General features: G+C 38.6%; 1 protein-coding gene across 1 annotated transcript; it reads right to left on the bottom strand.

The window, feature by feature from the left end:
* Positions 1-623: 623 nt before the first annotated feature.
* napba (N-ethylmaleimide-sensitive factor attachment protein, beta a) lies at positions 624-10,433 on the bottom strand. Its single transcript, XM_020655348.3, has 10 exons — positions 10,176-10,433; positions 6,001-6,080; positions 5,629-5,745; positions 4,580-4,626; positions 4,321-4,398; positions 4,145-4,200; positions 3,170-3,254; positions 2,709-2,813; positions 2,261-2,329; positions 624-1,705 (listed from the first exon to the last, which is right to left on the bottom strand). The coding sequence occupies exons 1-10, from the start codon at positions 10,271-10,273 to the stop codon at positions 1,553-1,555; spliced, it is 888 nt and encodes a 295-aa protein (XP_020511004.1). The 5' UTR covers positions 10,274-10,433; the 3' UTR covers positions 624-1,552.
* Between the last annotated feature and the right edge of the window lie 1,709 nt (positions 10,434-12,142).

Here is a 12,142-nt window from a genome sequence, read left to right as displayed (position 1 = left end):
AGGCATAACGCCTTAACTCCACTGCAGTAAAACAGTAACTTCACTTTGATCCGCAGTAAAACAAAGGCAGAAGACCTTAACTCAGTTTGAGCGTTCCTGAATGCTGCAGTTCAAAGGCAAAGACCCTGATGAGTGAAGTTACTGGACTCTGCCTTGGTTTCTCGAGGGCTTTTGGACATTAAGGCAAATACAACCTACTGTTTTCTCAAAAAAACAACACAATTGACTCAAGATATCTGTCCACATAATAAAGCACATCTGTAATGTTCCAAAAATGACAAAAACTCATTTACTGCCTTTTGCCTTTGTAGGGCAGTATACACTTCAAACTGGTGGTCTACATTGTATATTTAGGCCAAAGAATATTTAACCAAAAACTCTTTAAAGACTAAAACTGCTATTTTTTTACAGTAGTCAATCATAACAGAACAAATTAAGTTTTACGAGTTAGTGCTGCAGCATGAGCCAGCGGGAAACGAGTTGTTGCATTAAACATTGTGCACAATGTCATAGTAAAGATGTGACCTTTGTTTTATGAGGGGATTCATTTTTAAAAAGGACTTTAAACAAGCTACTATTATTCATTCTAAATGTCGGGAAACAAAGCAAAAAGCAGTCAGACGTCTGGATCGATGATGTTTTTATTTGAACTTGGTATTTGAGGTACATATTTACTGATTTCACACAAATGATACCAGGCTACATGTATGTTCTTCACACGTTAGCACAACACAAAGAACACTTACATCAACATGACAACAGACATGCACAAACAAGGCAGAGACTTGAGTGACCACTGTAGGCAGACTGCATCGACCAACCGTTGGCCAGAACACAAAGAACCAACCAATCACAATGGGTGATAGTACTGACTTGACAGAGGTCGGAGAGGACAAAAGAGAGAGAGAGGGGGACATGGACGAAGAACTGCTGAGGATAGGAAGTGAGGAGGGAATAAAAGAGGAGGGGGGGGATTAATACCTAAAATATTAAGACAAATTGTAACACTGAGCACCAGAAAAAACAATAAATAACATCTTCAGTATTGACAATAAATATCAATAATCTCATAAATAACATTATTATCTCTTTTCAATAACATATAACCTTAATTCTGAGATGAGCTGCACACTGTCCCATCATATAATATAATTTACCTTCCCGCAGACACACACACACTCTCACGCACTCTCTCTTTCTCACACACACCCTTTTTATTTCCACTCTTTCTTTACATTTCAGTCCAGTGTTACAAGAGAAATACTGTAGGAGTAGGGGCACAGGGTCATCTAAAGGTTGTTTAAAGGTAAAGCTTAGCTAGTGGGGGGGGGGGGGGTCATGCAGATATGTACAACTGTAAACTCCCTCAGTCCCACCCTCCCTCCTTCATTCCCCACATTTCATCTTTCGGTCTTCTTCGCCTCTAAAACTCATCCTACACTCCCCCTTCATTTATTTATTCCCCCCTCGGCCCTTATATTTATCCTCTCATTACCCCTTCTTGCCCCTCCGCAGTCTCCCTCCCTTTTCTCCCCCTTGTCTCTAAATGTGTCTACTTCAGGTCACCGGCGTCTCCCTGGATGGTCTTTTTGATGCGGAGCAGCATCGTGGTCAACCACTGGTCCAGGCGAGACACTGAGTCGAAATCCTTGACAGCCTCAGTGAATGCCTCGCTGTTCTGCTCCTCGTGGGCATCTAGGAGTTTCTGTGGCAACAAACACAAAACTCAACGAACACGTAGGGAAATGAGTGATGGAATCACTTCTTAAAACCCATATCTGCATATTTATGTGTGTCATCTTTTCAATTTTATTTTACATTTGCTGTAAAAAACAAATTACCTTTATGGTCTGTTGTCTTTTCTCTACCGTTTTAAAATTATTTAAAAAAATAATTTTGGTTTTAATTTCCATCATGAAATTAAAGGAAAATATGTTCTTAACCTGCATGGACTCAACATCCTTTTATATTTTGGATGTCTTACAAACACACGAGGGTTAGGCGCTTTGTGTGACTAAAATACAATCAATCAAAATCTGATAAGACCCTAATGATCATGGGCTGCTGATAATGTTAGCTAATAAAACCTTTAAAGCAATATTCATGCACAATCAGAATGCTAAAGGGAAAAAATTACATAAGATGCTTTGAATGAATACTTAGCCAATTAAATAACCTTTTTTAATATACTTATTTACTCACGTGTTACCTTGATCAAAGCATGATTATTACAACCCAGAAGCAGAAACAAATAAATTACCTTTAACAGTTTCAGTTCTCTGGAGTCTGAAAAGGCTGGAAACATCTCCTCATACTTCTCTATGGCCAACTGAACAACACACACACAGAAACACACACACACAGAAACACACACAGACACACGCACAAAAAACAAATGTCATTAGCTGTTATTAGTTTTAACAAATTCAATGCAAAGACGAGTATTCACGACTATGCAAGCTCAGTTGATTCAACATCAGTGAAACATTTGTGTGATATTTTTTATTTAAGTGTACAAAGTGTTGATGTTCTTTTCACATCACAGACGTGTGTTTGTGGAAACCTGGAGCTACAAAATTGAAAAATACGAAAAATAAGAAACATCCTAGATTTTTTTTCACATGGTGAAAATTCCCTTTGTGCTGAACACTTCATTTGAGGCTGTCTCACTGTGTGTGCATGGGTTGAATAGGTTGCGTGTGTCTTACCTTGGCATTCAGCTCATCAACTATGAAGTGACACAGTGAGGCCTTAAAGAAATACTCTTTTGCGTTATACTTCAACAGAGGATTGTCCATTGTGCTCATAGCAACCTGAAACACAACAAACAACATAATAAGACATCTTAATGTGGAATTTTTATTAATGTTCTATAGAAATTTCAACCTGTGTTAATGTGCAAGTGTTTAGTGTGGATGCTGTGGTGCTTTAGACTTTTGGAAATTTGACAGTGTTTCAGCAAAATACTAAAAAAAGTATCAAACTAATTATTTTGATGTTCATTCAAGTAACCTAAAAATGAGATGTTACATTACAAAACAATCAAGGTAATAAAAACACAAGCTACAAATGTAATAGTAATCATTGAGTGATCACGATTTGCGTTTAAGTGTACGGTGTGGTAATTATCTTGATAGTATTATAAACTCTGCTTGCACTTAGCTGATACCTGTTCATAGATTTCAATTGCTTTCTGATACTGCTCCAGCTGAGCGCTGTAGTGTCCCACCTTCAGGAGACATTTGTTGGCTGAGCTGAAACACAGAGGAGGGAACAAACAAGCTCATGAGTCTACTCTATGTCTTTGTTTTAAAAGAAAACAGCACATCATTGCATACAAGAAGCTGGAAGCACCAAATATTTCACATTTTGTGTTGAAAAAAAAAAAACTGCAGTTCTGATTAAATATATATGCAAGTTTATGTATTACAATAAAATATATGATCCCAAGCAGCTTAGCAGCTAATGGTTCTATGTTCACTATCAATCACTTGACCTATTGTACTCTCAATTATGTAATTTATTGTAAGAGAACTTATTAAAAGATATTCAAGAATGGGGCACTGGTGGGGCAGTGGTTAGTGCGCGCGCCCCATGTATGGAGGCTGTAGTCTTCCAAGCGGGGGGCCCAGGTTCAAATCCAGCTTGTGGCTCCTTTCCTGCATGTCATTCCCCTCTCTCTCTCACAGATTTCCATCACTATCCACTGTCCTATCTCTACATTAAAGGCACAAAATGCCCAAAAATAAATCTTAAAAAAAAAAAAAAAAAAGATATTCAAGAAACTTTCCCAGAGCTCGAGGCAACATCATTCTTTTTTTTCTTTTGTTGTAATTAAATGATTAATCCATAATCAAAGGGGTTTCAGAGTAAAGTTTGCTTGACAGACTGATTCTTTAATTGGCTCAATGTTTAGCTTTGTTTTACATCTTGAAAAACTACTGACTAAATTATCAACAATATCTTGTTATTGCAGATAAAATATACTGCATGTGGGAAATATGTTACATTTGTGTAACATGGTGCAGTAAGGGCTATCAATTTTCGACAAATTTGACAAATAACACCCCTTGATATCTCAATATGTGTGTGTTTTCTCTATGTCTCAATTGAGCTTTTACTGCAAATTCAACAGCACATTTACCTGTTAGACTCTTCTCCCTTGTAGTAATCTGCTGCCTGCTCATAGTGGGCGATGGCCTGAAAACAAAACAAAGCAAAAAAGACACAAGTCAGCACCGAAGATCATAATTGTTAAGCAAATTATAAAAAAATAAATAAAAAAAATCTGATTTAGGTAATAACATGTTAAAAACATACCTTCTCAATATCAACCAGCTCAGATTCGTAAATCTCTGCTATGGTGATATGATGTTTGGCTGCAATAGTGAACCGACCCTAGAATCATCACACACACACACACACGCACGCACGCGCGCACACACACACACACACACACACACACACACACACACACACACACACACACACACACACACACAATTACACATAGTGTGTTAGTCAGAGATAAGGCTGAATATAGCAGGGGAAGCAGTTCAGTGGTGGTGGCTGTTCTTACCATGTCGGTGTAGATATCGATGGCCTGGTTTAGACAGTTGATGGCCTCTGAAAGGAGACGGATAAGATTGGAAGGAGAAGTGTTATAAATATGAGCAAACAGGAAGGAGAGTCTGCTGAAGCCTTCTGAGTCTACTCCGACAAATTAAAACTCTCTCAGTTTGCTCCCCCCTGTGACTACTAACCTGCTCACCCATAGTGTTTTATTAAGCTCATCACAGGCGGGAGGCTGCAGTATAACCCAGATATTAGACTTCTTAGAGCAACCCAGGGACCCATTTAAATCCTCCAACTATAGCACCTCAGGGTCCTGACTCTGACTGTGGAGTGATAGTGGCTTCCCCTTTCAACACATGTGGCATGGTAGAGCCATAATTATGGAGCGAAAGAGGCAACAAAGCACCAGGGGTGGAAGAAATACTGAAACCTTTATCCGAAGTAAAACGTAGCGATACCACCATGTACAAAAACAATCCTGCAATCGAAAAACTATTCAGACTAAAATAACATATTGCTGGTTTCAAAATACAGCACAGAAAACAATGAGCACTTTCTAAATAATAGAGAGAATTTCCTTTAAACCTTTTGTACAGGGCTTAATATTTTATTTTTTATGTTAATGTGCAGGTTTTATATGATTTTACACTGAAATTCCTGTCTGTTTTATTATCCATTTATCAATTCTTATCAATCTATTCCAGATCATAATGACATTTTTGCATTTAAAAAAAGAGTTCACATCTTGCTTTAAGCATCACTTAAGCTAGTAACACAGATGACGCCTAGAAATCTGCAAGGATAAGACACATGAAGGCATTTGTTGGGGCTAAAATCCAAATATGTGTTCAGGTTTAACTGTTAGACTCATAGTGTAGGAATAGTAGATTCATAAAAGGGAAATTACAAAGGATGAAAAGAATAGACAACAAAATAATTGTGCTTTTCCTCAAGTTTTACATCCTTTGTAGAAAATGGGAATACGAAAATATGTGTGTGTGTGTGTGTGTGTGTGTGTGTGTGTGTGGCTGTGTGTGGGTTAGCAGGGCTCACCCTGTGGGTCGGCCTTCTTGTAGGCATTTCCGGCGTCGACAAAGCTGGTGGCCGAGTCCAGTTTGTTCTGCAGCTGCATGTGGAGACGAGCAGCCTGACAGAACGCATTCCCAGCACCTAGACACACACACACATATACAAAGTCACTGTTACAGAAGGACAAGCTAAAAATAACATCTAGTTTGACCAAACTTTCACTTTGTATAAGTCTGTGCTCATTATTTAGTCAACACAAATCAGGCAATGTCTAAGTTTGAAGCTTTAAGTGTTGGTAATATGAAATGATCCGCAGTCGTGTGTGTGTGTGTGTGTGTGTGTGTGTGTGTGTGTGTGTGTGTGTGTGTGGTGAGTGTGTGTGTGTTTGTGACCTACCGCTCCAGTTCTTTGCCATCTTAAACATGTTGGCTGCTCTGGCATATATTTCACAGGCATCCTCAACCTTATGGTTTCCCCTGTAACACAGACAAAAGCCAGACTCAAAAAAAATAATAATTGTGATCATTTTTATTTTACTTTTTTAATTTGGAATTTGACTTCTTCTAGTTTATGAATTTCTTATCTATCTTTTGCATTCAATGTCTTATTAAATAAAAAAGGACAAAACAGGAGACAAGAAGGGAATTACTTTTAAGCTTCTGTTGTATTGGTCCTTATTTGGTCATTAAAAAAAACAAAACATATTCATCAACTGTAGATAAGGTCATGTCTAAAAACAGACTTAGCTAAACAGGGATGTGTCCTCATCTGTACAGTAGCCACAACAAATGGTAGAAAATCCCATGATCCAGAATAAAACATACGATAGGTGAAACAAATGTATTGGACTAAATAACATGACAAAACAGAGAGAGTAATAAGTACATTGAATGACTGTTTGTATATCTTAACAATACAATCTTTTGTTGTTTTTATCTCTGCTCTGTAAGGTGACCTTGAGAGTTTTGAAAGGCGCCTTTAAATAAAATGTATTATTATTATTATTATTATTATCTTTGTTTTCACATCTTTGCCTTTTTGTTTGATTTGAGTTTTTTTTACAGAAAGGATGGCACATTGAACAACCTGTTGTGTATCATGTAATTGAAGTGCACTGGCTTTTCAATATGACAGGGTATATTGTTCACATTACCCCTAATTGGATTAAACCTGGGACAGACCCACTAAATTAAAACCTACATAAAACTGGGAGTGCCTGGGTTGTCTTTCTCTGTCCAGAAAAAAGTGCTTACTTTTCACTCTGCATTGCAAACTGTCTCACTGTGAGTCTGAGTATTTTCCAGCAGTATGCAGGACGGTGAAGGACATCATGGCAGAGTGCAGATGAGGATACAATCTCCCTGAAACTGAATGTTTTTCTTCTCCTGTGAAGTTTCTATTTGATGGTTTTTTTTTAATCTAGTGTGTGTCATAGATCATATTCGATCTATATAGAGCTCAGCCTGTGTTTTTGATATAATGCCACGTGTCTGCAGCTTGAACTAGTTCAGACATCTGTGTCAACATCTCACTCCATGCGACAGGGCTTCTGCTTTGCAGCTCTATTCTGTTTAGATGCCATTAAATTAGAAATGAACTGGCTTTACATTATTTGATCATGACATTTACAAAAAAAACACACTTGACATAGGATCATTCAAACTACAACTAACATGCAATCTTAAACAGATTTAGTAAAACCAGCATATACACAATAGGAGCCCTTTACAAAATTGTTGATACATTGTTTGGGGATGGAGAAGAAACAAATGGAGCATGGCAAACATGAGTGTAAACATTGAGTCCATTCAAAATGCATAGTGGATGTGAAATTTCATTTTTTGTAATATCATTATATTTGTTAAATGAGACAAGCAGATATTATTGAATCGATAAACAATAGCTCACTGTCAATAATGAGAATCCTGCACACTGCCCAATGCTCCCAAACCAGCACTCCTTATCCACAATTCATTAAATGTTTTTTATATTTGTAGTTTTTAACACTGGGATAAAAGTTATCTGCTCCAGTATCTTCAGTCAAAATGAACAAACTAATGTTCTGTGAAGGTGATGACGGTGGCTATGTTATGACCCTAACTGAATTCACTTCGTGTGGGAAAACAGATGTGGCTATTACAGCAATCAAACTTGAAGAAAAACTGCAGTTTTATTACCCTGTTATTTCTCAGAAACACTGCATCATTATATTATTTTAACTCATGCATTCATATAAGAGAAGGCTTACAATATTTAAAGGAGCTATTTGTAACTTTTCAAAAATACTGCCTTTGTAGTGACACGGCAGGCCGTTAGGTGAGCGGTCTTCGCTCTAGTTTTTGCGGTGTATCCAGCTCCGTCGCTACCCCAGGCCCCAGTTGGCCTTTTTTTGTCACCACTAGTTCTCTCTGCTGTCTGCTTGGTGTGTCAGGGCCCTAAGCGGAGTGAGGAGGACGTTGAGAACACACATATAACGTCACTTCCTGGAGCTTTGGTGTAAAAACCGACCCGGGTAAAAAATGTATACAGGCAACACAGATAGACAGTGAACATCTGCTTTTTCACATCAGTTAAACGTTCGCTTAATGGGCGATAAAAAACAATCTATACATATAGAGCCTTTAAATTGGTTAATACTAACAATTGCAGAAATTGCTCAGTCTCCTTTGGTCTTTGAGTTTGAGGTGGTAACAGTCAGGAGGTTCCTCCCTGATGATCTCAGGCTACGCCCTGGCTGGTAATGTGACAACAAGGGCCAGATCGTATCGTGCTTTAACGACATGAAAACATGAATGATTGTTTGTGTGTCATTAAAAGATAGCATTGATCTTATGTAAGCAGTATTCCTGAGGTGGTAATGGCATGACTGGACAACTTGGCTTGTGTGTGTCTCAAAAGTCAAATTACTGTCTATTAAGGTCACACCCAGGTTTCTGACATAGTGCTTCACATAAAAAGATAAAGGACCAAGGGAGGAGCAACCTATCAGGACCATTTTTCTAATGTCTGTAAAACAATTACTGAGGTCTAGGTTTGAAGAAGCCCTTTGTTCTATGAAGCTGTGGGTCATCAGCGTAGCAGTGAAACCAAATATTGTGTCCTTGTATAATGTGGCAGAGGGAGAATAAACAATATTTTGAATAAAATTGGTCCCAGTATCAACCCTTGAGGGACTCCACAATTCACTGTGGAATGGGGGGAAGCATGATCGTCAATACACGCATAACATTATCAACCTGTAAAATAAGAGTAAAACTGCATCGGAGCTGTCAGATTTACCAACCGAGTGCTGCAGCCACTCAATCAGAATTTATGGTCGACTGTAATGCTGCACTTGAATCCAGCAGCACAAGGACATAGCATATAACCAGTATCAGCTATTCCTAAAAGACCATTTGTAATAAGCACAGTCTCAGACGTATATGATTGTCGTATGATTGAGCTAATATTGAGGGTTCTTTATTAGGAGTGTGATGTCAGGACTGTAAAACTGATCATTTTCATTCTCTTGATCAGTTTTCAGCTTTTAGGACACAGTTAATGTCCTCGCTGTGTTGCTTTTGTTTTTCAAATAATTGACATATATTCTACAGAAGGACTATTCAAAACATAAATGTATGAACCATAAGACACAGATAAGAAGGTTATGACTGCCTTAAGCTCCTTCAATCAATAATGTAAAGGCCTCAATTTAGACTGAGCACTCATGGTATCAACAGCCTATTTGTTCAGCCCATCAATTGATCAGTCAGCCACTTAATGAAACTATCTATCTATCTATCTATCCATCTATCTATCTATCTATCCATCTATCTATCTATCTATCTATCTATCTATCTATCTATCGACATGTAAACATCCGCCCTTCCCACACACGTCCCCCTCCCATCCATCCAAGTACAGACACGCACACACAAAACCACGGAAAAAAAAAAAAACCCTGCCCCCGCATCACCATACCACCACCGACTGATTTCCCCGCACCCAGTCCTGTCTGTCTCCTCTATCCGCCTCCCTGCATCTCCTGCCTCGGTCTCACGCTCAGTGAAAGCCCGCTCACTTCTCCGCAGCAGCAGCAGCAGCAGCAGCAGCAGCGACAAGCAGGAGGAGAGGAGGCGAAATGCCACATTAACATATTCCTGCGTGGCAGGCCACGACATGCAGGCCTCATTATCTGCGATGACAGTTCATATTCAGGCGTCAAAAGGTGCGCTATATGACAAATCCTCCAGAGGACACAATGTCACGTTAAAGCTCATAAAGGAGGCTTATATATATGGAAAATATAGTAGGAAAAAGCCCAAAAGATACGAAATACGAGAGTTCAGGGGTTAATCAGGCCTTTAAAGCCCATCATTTAGCGCTGCAGAAGATACAATTGCATTGTCAGAGGCTTATTATAAAATAGATTAGCGAGATTTCTCCGTGAAGAAAAGCAGGAGAAGAACCCTGCAGGGATTAGTAGGCCCTAGATGCACGAGTCGATGCTAAAAAAAAAAAAAAAAAAAAAAGAAAAAAAGAAAAAAGAGAGAGCGAGGTAAACAGACACAGAGGATGAGAGCATCTTTTACCCGAACATTCCCCCGAGGAAGGATCCGGACGCTTTGACCTTCTTGTCGGCTTCAGCCATCAGCTGCATGGCCTCCTTCTCTTTGCCGGAGTTGTCCATGGCGAGCTGGGTCTGCCGCTGGAGGAGCGATGGGAGCAAAACAGGCCGATGTTCCGCAGTGGACGGAGAGGAAAGCAGCAGAACAGCCGAGAGGAGGAGGAGAGGAGAGAGACGTATCGGCTGGTGCTGATGCTGGGGAGGCTACGGCTCTTGCTCTACGGAGAGAGAGAAAGGTCTTTCTCGGCTTGCTGCTACCACCTGCTGGGTAAAACAGGAACAGCAGCGTAAAATAAGGGGAAAAAAGCGTATCCTCACTTCGCTTTGGTGATACATTTCATGTCTCACAGTTGTGAGTAATCTATTTTTTTTAGTACAGCCTCGTCTCAGATTGATGGGAGTTTAGTGATTTTTTTTATAGGACAACTTAATAAAAACAACCAATGCATGCGTACCTCAGTGCTGTATTTTTTTTTATAACAGACCTCAGTGGCAACATGTTTTTAATAGGAACTATTTCTTATGTTAAAGTAAAGTATACTAGTAGACTATCATATAAAACGAAAGGCTATACAATTAGTTCACATTGTCAAAGTGTGAGTGGATTGTGATGTATCTTTAATAATGAGACACTGAGACCATATTGTCTTTCTAATTCTCTTTGCACACTCTTCTTACTGCTTTCCCTTTTTTCTTTTTGTGGTTGGGATGGGGGATCTCTTTACTGGCCGCTTGTCCTTTGATAGAGCACATGTATTTTGTTTTATTTCAAATCCCTGTTTATGTTCCTTATTATTTGCTTAAGTATTCGTCGATTTGTGTATTTATTTTGCTTGTTTAATTGTAAAGCACTTTGTAACATGTTTTTGAGAATCACTATAAATACAGTTAGCCTTCCTCGTTTCCCAGAACAGCTTTGGATTTATTTCTTTGCGCTAAATTTGCCTGTAAAATCTAAAGTCTGTAACATTGCATGTGTATTCATTGGCCTTGCCTTGGTTCAGTTTGATTTTGGCAAACAAAAAGTAACAAAATTATTTGTTACTTGCAGCCCTATGAATGTTTGAGCATCAAATTAATGCTGAGTTCTACCACTCAGGTAGGTTTATTAAAGCTTGCCTTCTGAGGTGTAAAAACAAATTACAAGCTGTAACACAGACATATATGAAGTATGACCTTATCAAAGCAGCAATAATAGACATTGAAAAAGGGCAATGGACTGAATTGAACTCACCTGTGTGTAAAATGGGGGACTATTCCTCTGTTCTCTGTGTTGCAAGACTACAACAGCTACAATTCACAAACAAACAAAGAAAATACAGATGACCAGAGATGATCATGAAACAAAGTCTACAATTAACAAAGCAAACTTAATCTATCTAATCTAAAATGGTTACTTGTAAATATCAATTTTATACCACAGGTGTTGCCAAAAAAAACACAATATCTTTGAGAGTTTTGCTTTTAAATAAACTACTTGTAGCAAGAATATAATAAGAAGGGCAGGAAAATGCAATGAGGCAAAAAAAGTGTTTTGGCAAGGTACATAAACAGACAAACAGAAGGCCACCGACAGCAAGCAAGAAAAAGGCACTTTGATCATGTACACAGAACTATTCATCAACATGTCAAACTGTGAATGACATCAAAAAGCTGTAACTTCCAACAAGTCAAACGGTGAAGAGACAGAGCATGTCTCAGCTTGAAAACCCTCCTCCACGGTGACAGAATACTGCGTCTCTGTGAAGTACCACCTTATCCTGCTCACACACAAAAACACAACCACCAGCAAGTTTTGTCTAAAAGGAAAATGGTTTGTGTTGATGGGACAGACAACAGCAGTAATCTCCTCTTTAAAGTTAAAAAGTGAAGATCTTTGTAGAACCAGGAACATAAACTGATCACACCTAATTTTTTGATCAAATATTTTTA

This window comes from Labrus bergylta, chromosome 10 (assembly GCF_963930695.1).
Source record: "Labrus bergylta chromosome 10, fLabBer1.1, whole genome shotgun sequence".
NCBI classification, from domain to species: domain Eukaryota; kingdom Metazoa; phylum Chordata; class Actinopteri; order Labriformes; family Labridae; genus Labrus; species Labrus bergylta.
This window is presented reverse-complemented; position numbering and strand designations above follow the sequence as displayed.

Coding starts and splice junctions, on each gene's coding strand:
- napba (XM_020655348.3), bottom strand. CDS start 10,273: ATGGACAACTCCGGCAAAGAGAAGGAGGCCATGCAGCTGATGGCTGAA. Junction 6,081..10,175: donor TTCCTCGGGGGAATGTTCGG/GTAAAAGATGCT, acceptor TCTGTGTTACAG/GGGAAACCATAAGGTTGAGG. Junction 4,627..5,628: donor CAAGAAGGCCGACCCACAGG/GTGAGCCCTGCT, acceptor GTCTCCTTTCAG/AGGCCATCAACTGTCTAAAC.